This window comes from Bison bison, unplaced genomic scaffold, assembly GCF_000754665.1.
Source record: "Bison bison bison isolate TAMUID 2011002044 unplaced genomic scaffold, Bison_UMD1.0 scf7180017864531, whole genome shotgun sequence".
NCBI lineage: Eukaryota > Metazoa > Chordata > Mammalia > Artiodactyla > Bovidae > Bison > Bison bison.
In genome coordinates this window covers 10,555,398-10,572,069 of record NW_011495081.1, presented here as the reverse complement: position 1 = coordinate 10,572,069, position 16,672 = coordinate 10,555,398, and the positions used below count along the sequence as shown (strand labels likewise).

The window sequence follows — 16,672 nt, the reverse complement described above, 5'->3', positions numbered from 1 at the left end:
GTTTCCCGGGGAACACACTAACTCCACAATTAGGAAGATGGCCAGGGCTGGCTGAGGTAACCTGGGGAAGCTGATTTAGGTTTTGACATTGGACTTGGATAATCCATCAAAGTTTATTACTGTTTGGCTGAAGTAGAATGAAGAACTGAGAGTCATTTCCTCTTGGTCTTTCCTCTGCAGAAAGGAGAAACAGCTGGCTCTCCTTGTAAGAACTTAGCCTCACCCTCACTCCCAGGCCAGCACATTCTTGGAGCAGCCTGGCCTGGATCTTTCTAGTTCAAAGTCAGCTCACCTCATCGAAACAATAAGAGAACTCGTTATATAGTACTGCTCACAAGGCGACTGGTCACACTGCCCTGTGCTTGCATGCAAGGTACTCAGGCAGCATTTATCACTTTATTATTGCTAAATTTTCACAATACAAATAATAATGGCTAACATCTATTAGACACCAGCTCTTGTATTAATAACACTTTTGGCATTATCTCAGACCTCCCAATCACTATGATTTTGATGTCATTATCCTTATTTCGTAAAACAAAGAACAGAGACTTGGATAAGCCCTGGTCACATAGCTGGTCTAATCTTCATCCCTTACCAAAAGCTGCTCCCTGAAGTTAAACAATTCTCTTGAATCTGGCAGGGATCTTCCTGCACATAGAACTGTCATAACTGATTGAATAATGGGGTTGAGAATAACAGCCTTCTTTCCCTCCACATCTTCCTCCCTCATCCCTACTGCCTCTGCCCCTCATCCCACCTGGTGGCGTCTCAATGCTGGTGAGTTGGCGCTTGCATTCTGCGAACAGGTCTTCTTAGAGAAAGAAAGAGAGAGAAGAAAAACCAAAACCTGTCTATCTGAATGTAACCAGAGACTAGCATGCCTGTTTTGGTGTTTTAATTACTGAAATAAAGGCAGCTGTGTTTATTTCCATGTTGGCTCTTGCAGACAAGAGTTCACTTATTTAACTAGGGACAACCAGGTCATACAAAGTCTGGGATGCGTTTCATGTTCTCAGGTACACTCTGAGTGTCTGTGCTGGGAAAGCCCACATCCATTCTAATAACCAGCCTCAAGAAGGACAGAGGATAGATGGTCCAGAGCATGGTCATTGGAAGTCCGGTTTTTGACAGCTCTGATGTATTCTGGGCCCAATTCACATCCAGGCAATTAGCCTCAAACCCCTACAATATGTGTTTCTCATCATCCTCAAAACAGAGGAATATCCAACACCTAACACTAAACCCAGTACTGGAAAGGAGTGTTGGGGGAGTGTTGTGGTCCTCGGAGGATGTTAAGAATCAAAGCTCATGGTGAGAGATGGGGCCTGGGAGGCCTCAGGAATGGAACCGTGGCAGAAAGAAAGATCAACACCATTGGCTTAACCCTTCTTCCAGCTAAAACCTCTCTCTCTGACACTATTATGCAGTGCAAAGAACACAGGTTTCACTGCAGGCTGAGTTGTATCTCCACCCCTCCCCACCCCCCAAATTCATATGTTGAAGCCCTATGTGTGATAGTATCTGGAGACGAGGCCTTTGGGAAATAATTAGATTCTGAAGAGGTGATACAGGTAGGCCCTCAACACTCATGCTGGGATTAGCATCCTTACAAGAACGGACACCAGAGCATGCCCTCTCCTCCGTGCACACAGAGGGGCTGTGCAGGACACAGCAGGAGGACAGCCAGGGAGAGAGCTCTCACCAGGAGCTCAGTCTGCCAGCACCCTGACCTTGGACTTCCCAGCTTCCAGATCAGAGAGAAATAAACATCTATTGTTTAAGTCACCCAGTCTATGGTGTTTGTACGGCAGCCCGAACAAACTAACACAGGTGTCTAAATCAGACAAGGATTCATTCTTGTTTGTTTTAAATTTTTAATTGGAGGGTAATTGCTTTACAATGTTGTATTTGTTTCTGCCACAGAACAACGTGAATCAGCCGTAAGTATACATATATCCCCTCCCTCCTGAACCTCCCTCCCACACCCGCACCCCATCCCAGCCCCTCTAGGTTTGTCACAGAGTACCACCTTGAGCTCCCTCTGTTATACAGCAACTTCCCACTAGCTATTTATTTTACACCTGGTGGTATGTATATATGTCAGTTCAGTTCAGTCGCTCAGTCGTGTCTGACTCTTTGCGACCCCATGAATCGCAGCACGCCAGGCCTCCCTGTCCATCACCAACTCCCAGAGTTCACTCAGACTCATGTCCATCGATCAGTGATACCATCCAGCCATCTCACCCTGTCATCCCCTTCTCCTCCTGCCCCCAATCCCTCCCAGCATCAGAGTCTTTTCCAATGAGTCAACTCTTCACATGAGGTGGCCAAAGTACTGGAGTTTCAGCTTTAGCATCATTCCTTCCAAAGAAATCCCTACTATCTTAATTCATCCCACTCTCTCATTCCCCACTGTGTCCACAAGTCCATTCCCTATGTCTGCGTCTATATTCCTGCCCTGCAAATAGGTTCCTCAGGAAAAGGTTCACATTCTGACTCTCCTTGTGACCTTGGACAAGCTATTGTGCACCTCTTGCCCATCATTTTGTGGGCGGGCTGCACAATGAGAACAATGGTTGTCTGACAGCTCTGTGAGGTGGGTTGAGTGTGGTGGAGGTGAAAGGCACCCAGCACTCTTCCTGGCACCTCCATCCATGTCAGCTCCCTTTCCCCCAACTCAAGGGTCCTGAGTGCTGGAATCTGGGATGCACCATTCCCATCAGCCTCCCATGCATGTTCTGGCTGATCTCACAAATGGGCCCCTCCTTGGTCAAGTTCAGCCCACGGGTGTGTTTTGTTTGCCCTATACCTATGTTTGGGGACATCTGGATCATTTATCAACATTTGTTACTGCTACTGCTAAGTCACTTCAGTCGTGTCCAACTCTGTGCGATCCCATAGACGGCAGCCCACCAGGCTTCCCCGTCCCTGGGATTCTCCAGGCAGGAACACTGGAGTGGATTGCCATTTCCTTCTCCAATGCATGAAAGTGAAAAGTGAAAGTGAAGTCGCTCAGTCTTGTCCGACTCTTAGCGACCCCATGGACTGCAGCCTACCAGGCTCCTCCGCCCATGGGATTTTCCAGGCAAGAGTACTGGAGTGGGGTGCCATCGCCTTCTCCATTTAAATGATATGAAATGTCACATAAAAATCTAAGTCTCTGGTTCTTCTTGAGAAATAAGATGGCATGACACTGGACCTACATTCTTCCAGCAGGGGGGGGAGTGGAATCCCCTTGGGCAGAGGGTTAGCCCTCACCTCCATCCACCAGGCTGGCTTCACCCACTTAGACCTGCTGGCACCTGCGGGCCTCTCGGTGAGTAGCCCATGGGTTAACAGGGCTGGCGCAATCTGGCATGACCCATACTTTCCTAACTGCCCACAAACAATGGTGTTTAAGTACAATTTCAGGATCTGCTCCCTGATACAAGGAACAATTGGCACGTCCCTGAGTCACCGCTTTATTTATTTATGCATCTATTGTGACCTAAGGAACATTCACAGAGAGGCGGGGATCTTAGTTCTCGGAGTGAAACTCAGTTTTTGCAACTGGGGGATTGGCTGACCCAGCTTTGCCCCTGTCACCCAGCTTCTCGGGGCCTCAGTTTCCTCCTCTGTAAAAAGGGGGCCTTGGGTGAGATGATCCCTATTGTGTCTTTCCATATTTGTGTAATTCTTATGTGAAATTCAAGCACATGGCTAGAAATTTAAGACAACTCTCTTTATTTCTGAGCTCTAAAGGTTTTCAATGAAAGCAGAGCTCTTAAAACACTTCACTGACCCTTAATACAGGTCTTAACTAAATGTAAACAGGACTCGAAGAATGGCCTTGTTTAATGTTCTGCCCACTCCAGGCTTGGGTCTTTAGCCTTGATGTTCTGCACTTAACACACCCAAGAGGAATGAACACCAGCCCATTAAAAGAGCTTATGTCCAACTTCCTGTCCCCAGGAGATCCTGGGGCTCTGGGCCATGCCTGCTTCTCTGCGCTCCTTTTACCAACACACAAATCCAACCACACGACCACCCAGCCCCCAGTGCTCTGGGCGAGTGGGCTAACTTTCAGTTCTGTGCTCAGGTCCATTGCTGCCGCAGGACCTTTGCACCTGCAGTTGCCACTACCTGGAGCCCTCTTCACTTAGTTAACATCCACTGACCCATCAGATGACAGCACAAGCACCACATCACCATTCCTGGCCTCCTTGGCAAAACCAAGTCCTACTGACACAGGCTCTCATCATGTCAATTGTGTTGTGGTAGCTGTCACAGGTACATTATTATTAATGCATGTTATATGTGTGATCAGTTGACTACTGATTATTGCCCCAACTGAACATATTGTAAATTCTAGGAAAAGCAGTGTCTATCTCTGTCTTTGTTCATTATTGTGTTTCCAGCACCTGGCTAATGGGGAGGCGCTGAAACATTTGATGTATGAATGAATGAACGAGCAGTGGACACTACTGGGAAGATTCTGGAAGACAAACTCTTCAAGGACCATACCTGATCGAGAGTTTTATCACCAAAACCTAACAGCAGTGACAGTGACAATGATGGTAAGAGCTCCAAGTACCAAGTACTTCATGTGTTTCCAGCTCTGTTCTTACAGACTATTTATGCAGTAACTCAATACCTCACAAGAATCTTATGGAAGTAGGCGCATTTCCTATCCCTATTTCATATAAGAGGAAGCCAAGGCACAAAGAGGTTGGTAAACCTCTTAGTAAAAGAAAGAACAGCTATAAAATCCTAAGTAGTCTACTCCCAAGCACCAGACCATCCTGCCTAATATGGTCAATCAGGCATAAGAAATGTTTACAGAGTAAACGACAGCTGCTAGATGTCCCTCTCTACCCCCTGTGCCCCAGCCACCCACAATGCACTATGTACATGGACAAATGGACAGGCCCTCTCTGGAGCAGAAGTCTAGATAGACAAGGGCCCCGGAACAGTCAGAAAAGATTCAGCAAAGCCAACAGGAGCAGCAATAAGAACCAAGCAGAAAACAGAACTTAAGGTGAGGCTCCCAGAGTGACGGTGAGGGGTAGCCCCTCTGCCCCAGTTCAGGCCCATGGAGGAGAGGGTCCCCAACTGGCCAGCCACGTACCTGATGTTTTCATTCAGCGCATAAAGCTCATTGCTCTGCAAGCCGCCCCCCTTAAAGACGTTGATCACGGCAGTCTGGACGCTGCGGGGAAATAGAAAGACCCCCGGTGAGTGGACCTGCCTCCCCGGTGCAACCTCCACAAGCAGCTCAGAGCCAAAGGTGGGGAGAAGGGCCAGGAAGCCCGGGGCACAGGCAGGCCCACTTTTTCTCTCCCTGGAATCCATCACTGGCACACGAAGATCCTTGGAGAGGAGGAAGACCGAGGCCAAGAGGACAAAAAGAGGCCATCTCCCTGCGCTTTCTCGCAGGCTGGCAGCCCTGCTGGGGAGCAGCCTCACTGAAGGGCGGGCGGTGGGATCTGCTCTCGGGAAACTGCGTGGCCGGCACCTGCAGGTCTGGAAGAGTCCCGCGTGGCATTGGCTACAAGCAGGAGTTCACCCCAGCCTGAGGTCCTCTCCCTTAGGAGGCCTCTGTCTTCACAGCCTGGAAAGGATCACGCCTTGCCTTATCTTAATTTTTTTTTAATTTTGCAATTATGGATTTTAATTGTCCTCGCCTTTTATTTTACTTAAAAAAAAATTGGAGTATAATTGCTTTACAATGGTATATTAGTTTCTGTGATACAACGAAGTGAATCAGCTATATGTATACATAATGTCCTTTCCTTCTTGGACCTCCCTGCCAGCTCCCCCCTCAATCCTACCCATCTAGGTCATCAAAGAGCACTGAAGTGAGCTCCCCATGCTATACACCAGCTTCCCACCAGCGATCTATTTCACAGCTGCTGGTCTGTGTATGTCACTCTCTCCCGATTCATCCCACCCTCCCCTTCCCCCTCTGTGTCCACACACCCCTTCTCTATGTCTGCATCTCTGTTCCTGCCCTGCAAATAGGTTCATCTGGACCATTTTTTCTAGATTTCATATTCATGCCGCAATATACGATATTTGTTTTTCTCCTTCTGACTTACTTCACAGTGTATGACAGACTCTAGGTCCATCCTTTTAATAGTACTTTCTGGGAAGAACTCCAGAAGGGCTGGCCTCACTTCCCCTTCCCCTCCCGTGAGTGTCCAGGCAGTAGAGTTGATCCCTTGAAGGACCCAGGTAAGTCTCTGGACCCAGCCCAGCATTTCAGCAAGGAGCTGATCACAGGCTTGTTTTCACCCCAGGTTTCAGGCTTTTTAAAAATGAACCAGGTTCTACTTAACATCAAAACACTTCAGTTCTCTCCTCCCTCACAATCATGAGTTGTGCATTCATTTAAAAAAATTGATAATGATCCAAATGACACACACACACAAACCCTCAGTAATGCTTTAAAATAACAATGCATTTGATTTATCCAAAGAGGAACCACACAGATTTGAAAAACAGCTCCAGGAAGGTGAGACATAGTATGGATTCAGTTTCTACTCAGTACCTGGTACACAGATTGGCTGGGCACCTTACTAAGGCTCAGAGGCTCCTCTCCCAGCCACCAATAGCTTCCAGGTGGGGATCAACCCTGGTCTACGCTGCGTTGCTAGCTTTTCACAGATACATGTCTCATCTTCCCAAATAGGTAGCAGGTGACTGGAGGTTACTTAGATGTTCCCACCCTCGGGTCCTCTGACAACCGGCATGGGACTAATGTTAAGTTCTGATCCAACTGTCCTGGGCTGGTTAACTGACTTTGAGAGCCTAGAAGCCCCCAGTGGTCCGCTTTCCCTCTATTCAAACAAGGAAGGACAGGGAGAGAGAAAAAGGGACAAACTAGGAGTATGGGATTAACAAACTGGGATATAGCAAACAGATACGCAACCAGGATTTACTGCCTAGTACAGGGAGCTATGTTCAATATCTTATAATAACCTATTGCAAAATATAATCAGAAAAAATAACTGAATCTAACACAATATTGCAAATAACTGTATATTAATACAAAAAGAAAAAATACATTAAAAAAAAAAAAACAAGAAACGCTGATGCATACAGTTGCCATAGGGAAATGGGCACACTGAGCCAGTCACCGCTATACCCATGACCTTCTGGAGCTGTGATCTCGGGAGATGCTGAAGCTCAGCCAGCCCCTGGCCCTGGCACCCCAACCCCTACCCCACCACCACCTTCCCGCCCACCCAGTGCCTCCCATACCTGTTCCAAGCAGAGTTGGAACTCAGCTGCAGAGCCTGGCGGGCTGCCTGGAAGCGGGGCAGGTCGCTGAGCGCCGGGGAGCTCATGAAGCGTGGTCTGGGCCTGCGGAAGGAGCCCATCTTGGGGAACTCGACGGGCAGGCTGGGGGTGAAGCCACGGGTCATAAGTCCAGGTGAGGGGGCGGCTTCTCCTCTGACCAGAAGGTTCTGACTGCCCACCCAAAGGGCTTCTCCCAGGGCTGTCTTTCGGCCCTCAGGCGTTCTCAAAACCACGATGTTGACCAATACCTGAAAAGAGAGGCCAGCTTTTCTTGAAAACACCTGGGCTGAGCAGACCCCATCATGGGGGAAGCTGGTTGGGACTTCCTGGCCAAACTACCCTAAAAAAAAAAAATTCCAGGACCCCAGAGTACTATCTATAACTTGCAGGGTCCCATTCACAAGTGTTCACAAGCCTCCTTTTGGTTATAACCTTGTGGCCATCCCCAGGTGGAGAGGCACTCACAGTGAGTTGAGGCCAGTCCTACAGAAAAGTGATTGCTAAGCTATGTTTGACTGTGGTTCCCATGCACACCCATCAAAGTTTGGGCCCCCACTGAGTCTCTGTAGCTTCCACCAAGTTTTCCATTGAGATGACTTAAAAAAAAAAAAAGAGAGAGCACACAAGAGCTCCTTGTCTAGGCACCGAAGATGGTCCATGACACGCCCTGACCACAGCAGCCCACATGCATCGCTCAGTATTTCCCAAAGCATCAGTGCCTCTTCCCTCAGGCTCATCTCCTCACCCTCCCTTGCCTGCCATTCATTCATTTATTCTATCAGAACATATTTATTAGCTACTATTTACTAACCAGGCTTCCCTGGTGGCTCAGTGGTAAAGAATCCACCTGCTAATGCAGGAGACGTGGGTTGGAACTCTGGGTCAGGAATATCCCCTGGAGGAGGAAATGGCAACCCATTCCAGTATTCTTGCCTGGAGAATCCCATGGACAGAGGAGTCTGGTGGGCTACAGTCCATGGGGTCGCAAAAGGGCTGGACACAACTTTGTAATAAACAACAGCGATTTATTAACCATGTGAGCTGTGTAGCATCCGAAGATTTCTAAGACCGAGTCCCTGCCCTCAGGAGGCTCACGGTCTATGGGAAGAGAAGTTTCCTGTATTTGCTCATGCAACAAACATTTACTAAGCCCCTACAGCGCTTTGAGCACTCGGGTATTGGGGATGCATGGTGGCCATGGAGAATGTGGTCCCTGCTCCATGGAGCTGTTCCATGTGAGGCTGCAGGCTTTTGATTGTATCTACTATTTCCCTTAGGGCTTCCCTGGTAGCTCAGCTAGTAAAGAATCCACCTGCAGTGCAGGAGACCCCGGTTTGATTCTTGCGTTGGGAAGATCCACTGGAGAAGAGATAGGCTACCCATTCCAGTATTCTTGGGCTTCCCTTGTGGCTCAGACGGTAAAGAATCCACCTGCAATGTGGGAGACCTGGGTCTGATCCCTGGGTGGGAAGATCCCCTGGAGGAGGGCATGGCAACCCACTCCAGTATTCTTGCCTGGAGAAACCCCATGGACAGAGAAGCCTGGCAGGCTACAGTCCTTGAGGTTGCAAAGAATCGGACACGACTGAGCGACGAAGCACAGCATAGCCCTGTTTCCCTTGCCCAGAACCCCCTCCCTCTTCCTCTCTGTTTATCTAAATCTAACTCACCCTGCAGGGTTGGGTTCAATGATACTGTCTCCTGGAAACCTTTATGACTCCATGGTTAATGACTTTGAGTGAATCTGGATTCGAATCTTAACAAGGTCACTCCCAAGTTGTGTGACTTTGGGCTGATTGAGTCTGAGTCCTCAGCTGCTAGCAATGCCAACTTCACAGGACAGATAAGAGGGGAAATGAGATGGTGTGACATGCCCAGCAAAATAGTAGACCCAAGGCTCTCAAGCATCGGCTATTTCTATTCAGACCTGTCTCTCTCTCTTTTCTGGGCACTTTTGAACCTGCCATTTCAGTCTTTTATTCTTCAGTCAGCGTCAAGTCCAAACTGACGATGCAAAGTGAGTTTGGGAACTGGTCAGAGGGAAGAACAAAATGAAATCACCAAGATCAAAGTCACTTTTTTCTTCCAAAGCTTTAGGGTTTAGCCCAAAAGTATTCTCAGTAGCACCTCACCAGCTTACTCTGCTGTGTCCCCAAAAACAACACTGAAAGAAAAAAGATATTCCAGCTACAAATGCCAACTTTCCAGCTGGCAGGGGGAGCAGATTTTGCAGGCCCAGCTGCGGTGTTAGAAGAAGGAAGAATCCAGATCCCTCCTCCCAGGAAACAGGCTGCCCTGGTCAGCGAAGCACTGAGGCTGCTGGGCCCTGAGACTGTCCATCCAGAGGGCGCGGGCAGGGCTATCACTCCCTGTAGACAGTGGGAACAGTGACAATGAACTTGTAAAACCAGGAGCGAAGAAAGGAATGGCTCGTCCTACCTCTGACACTTTTTAAACGTGTCCCACTTTCTCTGACAGTCTCCTGCCCTTCACCCCATTCTCAGAATGAGCCGACGATGACTAAACTTTACCAATAAATGCTGAGGAAGTCATGATAGGCCTTCTCACTTTCAGAGGGTCTCAATAACCCCACAAGTGCCCCTGGAAGGTGGAAAGATCTATGCAAATAAATGAGTAGGGCAATGCAGTAATAAAACCACGGGAGCCCTTCAGACGCCTTAAACTAGCTGGCTTTGGGATTTAACTTGCCTGGTAAAGGTCACACGATTAAGAGAGACTCTGTTTCACTGCCTTTCTTTAAATGGGCCTGTTAAGTGCAATTCATCTGTGTAATTATGGGATATTAACTCCATTTACGAGGATCCTAAACTCCAGGTGATGGAGCTGCCTCCCACTCAGGGGCACCTGTACAGGGAAGTAGAAAGGTGAGCAGAATGCATCATTCATGTCTTCTGGTTTCCTGCCGAAACACCACTTCTGCAGGAGGCTGGGCAGCACAGCGGACCCCGGGAGCGGGCTCCTGCCCCGCATCCCACTTCTCAGTTACTGCCTCCTGCCAGGCTTCCTGCTCCAAGCCATGTGCACATCCAGCAAGCCTCATGGGCAGCCCCATCCACATATGCAACCCTTTTAACTATGGGTGACTTTCAGCCAAAAGGATGATGACCACGGCGTCCTCGGCCTTGCCTCAGCCATGCAGTAACACACAGCCAGGAGTGTCTCTGACTCATTCGTCCCCTGCAAAACCTGCCACCCTCAAATTCAGACATTCCAAAGCTGTCTTCATCCACCATGCCTACTTCCGGCTGGAGCCGAGAGGCCTCCCCAGAGCTCCAAGAGGAAGCTGCTGGGCGCATTGATGAGAGGGGCCTAAAAGGGAAAAGCTGACACACCCTGAATCCACCTGCCATGGCACTGCCTCCTCACACCCGGGCTCGTCCCGACCAAAACAGGGCAAGGCGGAAACTCACAAGACAGGCGGAGCTTCCCAGTGAATCCAGGCCAGGCTCTCGCTTACAGGGGACAAAAGTGAGGCTCAGAGGAGCAGAGCAAAGTCTGATATCCGAGGTAGGAGAGAGCCGGGACTGGCTAGAACTCAGGTTCCCTCATTCCTGATCTAGAAAGTTTCCCAGCCCCCACCTAGGCCATTCTGTAGGCTCTTTGAAGACAGTAATCAGATCGAGACTTACTCATCCCTGTAACCTCAAGCCTAAGGGTACTGCTGAAGATAAAAATGAAGAAAGACTAGCAACTCATAAGGCACCAACTGCCTGCCTGACCTGATGACAAATGCTGTCACCAAACCCCATCTGATGATCAGAGAAGTTAAGTAACCTGCCAGAAGTTACACAGCTATTAAGAGGCAGATCACTGACTGACGACTGGCCTCATCCTACAGCCCATTCTCACTTTGCCGGGAGACCAGACCTGGCTAGGAGAATCACAACTGAAGCTACCAAGTTAGGCCGGAACATCTAGTCACAGAATTTCATATTAAAATTTAAACCTCATGCCCCAGAGATGGATAAACAGACGTAAGGAACACTAAGACCACATTTGACACAGGCCAGGGGAGCACAAGGAGAAAAACATGAAAGGCAAAAGCTTGGGCTGCTTTAGTTAGACACCCCACCCCCTACTATCTGTGTGATCTTGGCAAGCCTCTTGACCTCTCTGAGGCTCAGTTGCCTCCTGCACGAGATGAGCTAGCTAGCATGACAACCTCAGGGTTGAATGAGGATAAAAGGAGGATATATGTAAAGCACTTAGATGGAAGAGTGCGTGGCAAATAGCAAATGCTTCATAAGTGCTTGTTAAATAAATAACTTGTTATTTCTAAATCTCTAGGCAATGACAGCAGTGGGAGCATAGTAACACTTCCTCCGGCTTATGGCGACCTCAAAAACATCTGGGAAATACTCCACTTGGGAGCAGGCCAGGTCTCTGAGCCCCCATGGTGGTCATAGAGCATTAGGGCCTTGGGTAACTCAGGATGTTATTTACTGAGGCATGATGCCTTTCAACTCCTTTCCCATAGCATGGTTTCTGGGTGGCAGTGGGGTGGGGGTTGGTCACAGAGTGAAGCAAGCTAAGAATTACTGGCCCTTTGGCCCAGCAGTTCCACTTCTAAGAATGTACCCTACAGAAATGGTGACATGGTCCTGAAGCCTGGCAAATATGCCAGTTTTTTTGCAGTAATGAAAAATTGGAAACCACCAAAATATCCACCCAAAGGGGACAGGTTAAACAACTATGTGAAAATGAAGTCACTCAGTTGTGTCCAACTCTTTGGGACCCCGTGGACTGTAGCCTACTAGGCTCCTCTCTCCACGGGATTCTCCAGGCAAGAATACTGGAGTGGGTTGCCATTTTCCTTCTCCAGGGGAGCTTCCCAACCCAGGGATTGAACCTGGGTCTCCTGCATTGCAGGCAGACGCTTTAACCTCTGAGCCACCAGGGAAGCCCCCTAATCAACTATTGTACCCCCTAAATGGAATGGTTGCTGCTCAGTTGCTCAGTTATGTCTGACTCTTTGCGACCCCATGGACTGTAGCCCACCAAGATCTTCTGTCCATGGAATTTTCCAGGCAAGAATATTGGATTGGGTTGCTATTTCCTCCTCAAGGTGATCTTCCCCAGCCAGGGATCAAACCCATGTCTTCTGCGTCTCCAACATTGCAAGAAGATTCTTTACCATTGTGCCACCTGGGAAGCTCAAATGAAACAGTTAACATACCATTAATTAACAGGAATGACTGTAGCTCTCAAGGATGAGTGGTCACTAGAGGCTTTCAAATCAGGCAAACCCTGGCATCAACGCTCATTCTGCCACTCATTGACTGTAGGAGGCAGAAAAACTGGCCCCCAAAGATGCAGTCACTTCTTAGTCCTCAGAACCTGAGACCATTGTCTCAGGTGGCAAAAGATGTAATTAAGTCAAGGATCTGGAGAGAAGTAGCTTAGTGTGGATTATCCAGATGGGCCCATAAATACATGTACCCTGATAAGAGGGCTGTAGGAGACTGGAGACAGAGGACGAGACACAGATACACACAGAGAAGAAGCAAAGACAGAGGAAGAGACAGGAGAGATACAGCCACAAGCCAAGGAATGCTGGCAGCCACCAGAGGAAGCTGAAAGGGGAAAGAAACAGATTCTCCCAATGCAGCTAGAAGTCGGTCTGCTGTGAAAAAGAAAATGAGATTCACCCCTAGCGTCTCTGGAGGGCATATGATGCTATGATACGTTGATTCTGGACTTCTGACTCCAGAACTGTGAAAAAATACATTTCTGGTTGTTTGTTTTTTTTTAAGACTTTTTTTTTAATGTGGACCATTTTTAAAGTCTTTATTGAATGTGTTACAATATTGCTTCTGTTTTATGTTTTGGTTTTTTGGCTTAGGATGTGGGATCTTAGATCCTAGACCAGGGATCAAACCTGCATCCCCTGCATTGGAAGTCTAAGCCTTTTTTGAAACTCTACATGTTAATTTTGTAAAACTCTGTTTTGTACTGGGGTATAGCCAATTAACAATGTTGTAATAGTTTCAGGGGAGTGGCAAAGGGACTCAGCTATACATATACATGTATCCATTCTCCCCCAAGCTGGAAGTCAAAGTCTTAATCGCTAGACCAGCCAGGGAAGTTCCCACACCTGTTGTTTAAAGCAAACCAAGGTTGTGGGCATTTGTTACTGCAGCCACCACAAATGAATATACTCACTGTGTCCCTGGTCCACCCTGCACAGCAGGGTCTACATCGAAAACATGGGAGCCTGCAGAGTTGTGGTGCTGACGAGCAAGATGATCTACGAGGTGCTTGGCATGGTTCCTGGAATTACACAGGTGCCACCCCACGTGCTGGGGAGGTTCAGACCAAAGGGGCCAGAGCCAGGCTCCGTGTCACCACCTCCAGCGGAAGCAGGCGACTTAGGATTGGTGGTGGTAGTGATGGTGTGGGGCTGGATGAGATGATTCAAGGAAGGCTTAAAACAGGTTGGCATGCAGCAAGTGCTTGATATCTGCTACCTTCTGCTTATTTTTATTACCACCACCACCACTGCTGTATTAGCCTGCTCAGTCTGCTATAACCAAATACCACAGACGGGGTGGGTTCAAGCAACAGACATTTATTTTCTCACGGTTCAGGAACTACAAGTTCACGATCAAGGTGTCAGCAAGGTGGTTCTCCCCTGAGGCCTCTCTCCCTGCCTTGCAGACAGCCACCCTGTGTCCTCGCGTGGACTTGTCTCCGTGTGCCTGCATCCCCGGGGTCTCTCTGTCCAAACTTCCTCTTCTTATAAGGACTCTAGTCATATTGGATGAGGGTCCACTCTGATGAGCTCGTTTTAACTCAGTCACCTCTTCAAAGTCCCTATCTTAAAATGTTACGTTGGCCAAAATAACTTGTGGGTTCTTTTTTCCTGTAAGATGTTACAGAAAAATCCGAATGAACATTTTGGCCAACCCAATACAATCACAGTCTAAGGTTCTAGGGGCTGGATCTCACCATACGAATTCTGCTAAGTCCCTTCAGTCGTGTCCGACTCTGTGCGACCCCAGAGACGGCAGCCCACCAGGCTCCCCCGTCCCTGGGATTCTCCAGGCAAGAACACTGGAATGGGTTGCCATTTCCTTCTCCAATGCATGAAAGTGAAAAGTGAAAGTGAAGTCGCTCAGTCGTGTCCGACTCTTAGCGACCCCATGGACTGCAGCCTACCAGGCTCCTCTGCCCATGGGATTTTCCAGGCGAGAGCACTGGAGTGGGTGCCATCGCCTTCTCCGATACAAATTCTAGGGGACACAATTCAGCTACAACCACCACTGCCACCACCACCATCATCACTGTCACCATCACAAAACCTTCCTTGCCTAAGTCTCTGAGTTACAGAAACCATGGGGTTTTAGTAGATGTTCACTCATGAAGGACCAATGAGGCTAACACTTAGGAAAATACGCTTCTAGAATGATTAAAGTAGCTAAGTTTTGGGTGCTTTTCAGTTATCTGGAAAGCCAGAGTCCTGCGTTCACGAAGCATGAGGCAGTTAAAGGGTTCCTGGGTGCTGTCACTGGCCTTGCTCCCCCGCCGGGCTCATTGCACGGGGTTACTTTGGAAACTCGGGATCCACAATGTGTATCTTGGAGAAGAATGTGGTGTCTTGCATTCTCCTCCTGGCTTCTAGGGCCAGGGCATGGGGAGGGGGCACAGCCTACGGGCTGGGCCAGTGGGCAGAAGTAGGGGGTATACCTAGTGGAAAATGCAAATGAATTCTATTGTACTAAGACTGCAACCCTCTGAAAAGGGAAGTAGGATCATGGCAAAAATTTAAAGAAGTGGATGGCTTATAATGACTCTGAGGCTTCCAGGAAAAAGCCATTCTGAGGGTAAATAACAAAGAAGTCAAACAAAACTGGGTACTCAGTCTGATGTGGCCGCCCAGAAAACAGAAAACAGAAGAAACCCGTTCCCAGGGAAACCAGATAGACAGCTCATCTGATAGATCCCCTCACCCCCACCCAGGTGCCCCTGAAGGCAGGAAGCCCAGCAAGGAGCTCCTCCCCTGGGACACGAACACAGAGATGAAGAGCCAATGACCTTCCACACCCTCAGGATTTAGATACCGTCATTCAACTCCACCCATCCGTTCTCTTAACTACGGCCAGAGCAATCTTGATCATGACGACCACAGAGAATGATGGCATATTCACTGAGGGCGAGGAAAGGACAGGCACTGGACACGCATTATCTTGGTGCCTCTGAAATGAATTCAGGGGAATTTGACCCAAAATCTTTCATGATATAGATTAGAAAATATCAGAGTGCACCCATTTGGGGGAAACGTGCATATCACACATTTACTGAGACTAAATATATCAGTATTTCCTACTGTCAAAATGTTAGAAAGCCCCTGAAAAAGACACATGTTCATTGTAGCCCAACGTTCAACGCAGCACTATTTACAACAGCTGGGACACAGAAACAACGTAGATGTCCACTGACAGATGAACGGATAAAGAAGCTGTGGTACATATATACAGTGGAATATTACTCAGCCATAAAAACGAATGCATTTGAGTCAGTTCTAATGAGGTGGATGAACCTAGAGTCCATTATGCAGAGAAAGTCAGAAAGAGAAAAACAAATAACATATATTAACACATATATACGGACTCTAGAAAGATGGTACCAATGATCCTGTTTACAGGGCAGCAACGGGGACTCAGACACAGAGAACAGACTTGTGCATACGGAGGCAGGAAGGAGAGGGTGGAATGAATGGAGAAAGTAGTATTGAAATATATACACCACCATATGTAAAACAGAGCCGGTGGGAATTTGCTGTATGACTCAGGGAACTCAAACCGAGGCTCTGTGACAACCTAGAGGGGTGGGATGGGGTGGAGGTGGGAGGGAGGTTCAAGAGGAGGGGTCATATGTATCCCTATGGCTGATACATGATGATGTATGGCACAAACCAACACAATATTGTAAAGCAATTATCCTTCAATTAAAAATAACTATATTTTTAAAAAATGCTTGAAAGCCCTGTGTGCTATCATCTTCCCCATCTTACAGAGAAGGAAATGGAGATGCTGCTTTGAACAAGAACCCAACACCCCAGTGCCTGCAATGCTCACAGAGCTGTTGCTTCAATGCTTTCAAAGGCTCCCTACAGGTCTTAGAATAAATCCCCAAACCTCATCCTCACATTCTCACTTCCCTTCACTCTGCACACCAGCTTCCCCTCATTTCCTCTAATACTACCTGCTCCCTCCTGCCCCGGGACCTTGGCATGTGCTGTGCCCTCAGTGGGAAATAGTTCCTACTCACTTATCCAGGCTCAAACCTGCACACCCTTTATCACCTAAACTTCACTTGCTCAGAGAGGTCCTACTCCTTCTCCGCCCACCCCCCAACCCCATTCAGG

The 16,672-nt window shown here is 48.2% G+C and overlaps 1 protein-coding gene and 1 non-coding gene across 4 annotated transcripts in view; both read right to left on the bottom strand.

The window, feature by feature from the left end:
* The window catches only part of PRR5L (proline rich 5 like), a 79,865-nt gene that overhangs the window by 48,677 nt on the left and 14,516 nt on the right, over positions 1-16,672 (bottom strand). For all 3 annotated transcript variants that reach the window (XM_010831864.1, XM_010831866.1, XM_010831865.1), the window contains exons 2-3: positions 7,246-7,532; positions 5,111-5,191 (exon numbers count right to left, since the gene is read on the bottom strand). In XM_010831864.1, coding sequence (XP_010830166.1) covers positions 5,111-5,191; positions 7,246-7,409 — 245 coding nt within the window. In that variant the 5' untranslated portion in view covers positions 7,410-7,532. The remainder of the gene's footprint in view (positions 1-5,110; positions 5,192-7,245; positions 7,533-16,672) is intronic.
* TRNAC-GCA lies at positions 12,134-12,205 on the bottom strand. Its single transcript has one exon. It is a non-coding gene; the product is annotated as a tRNA-Cys (tRNA).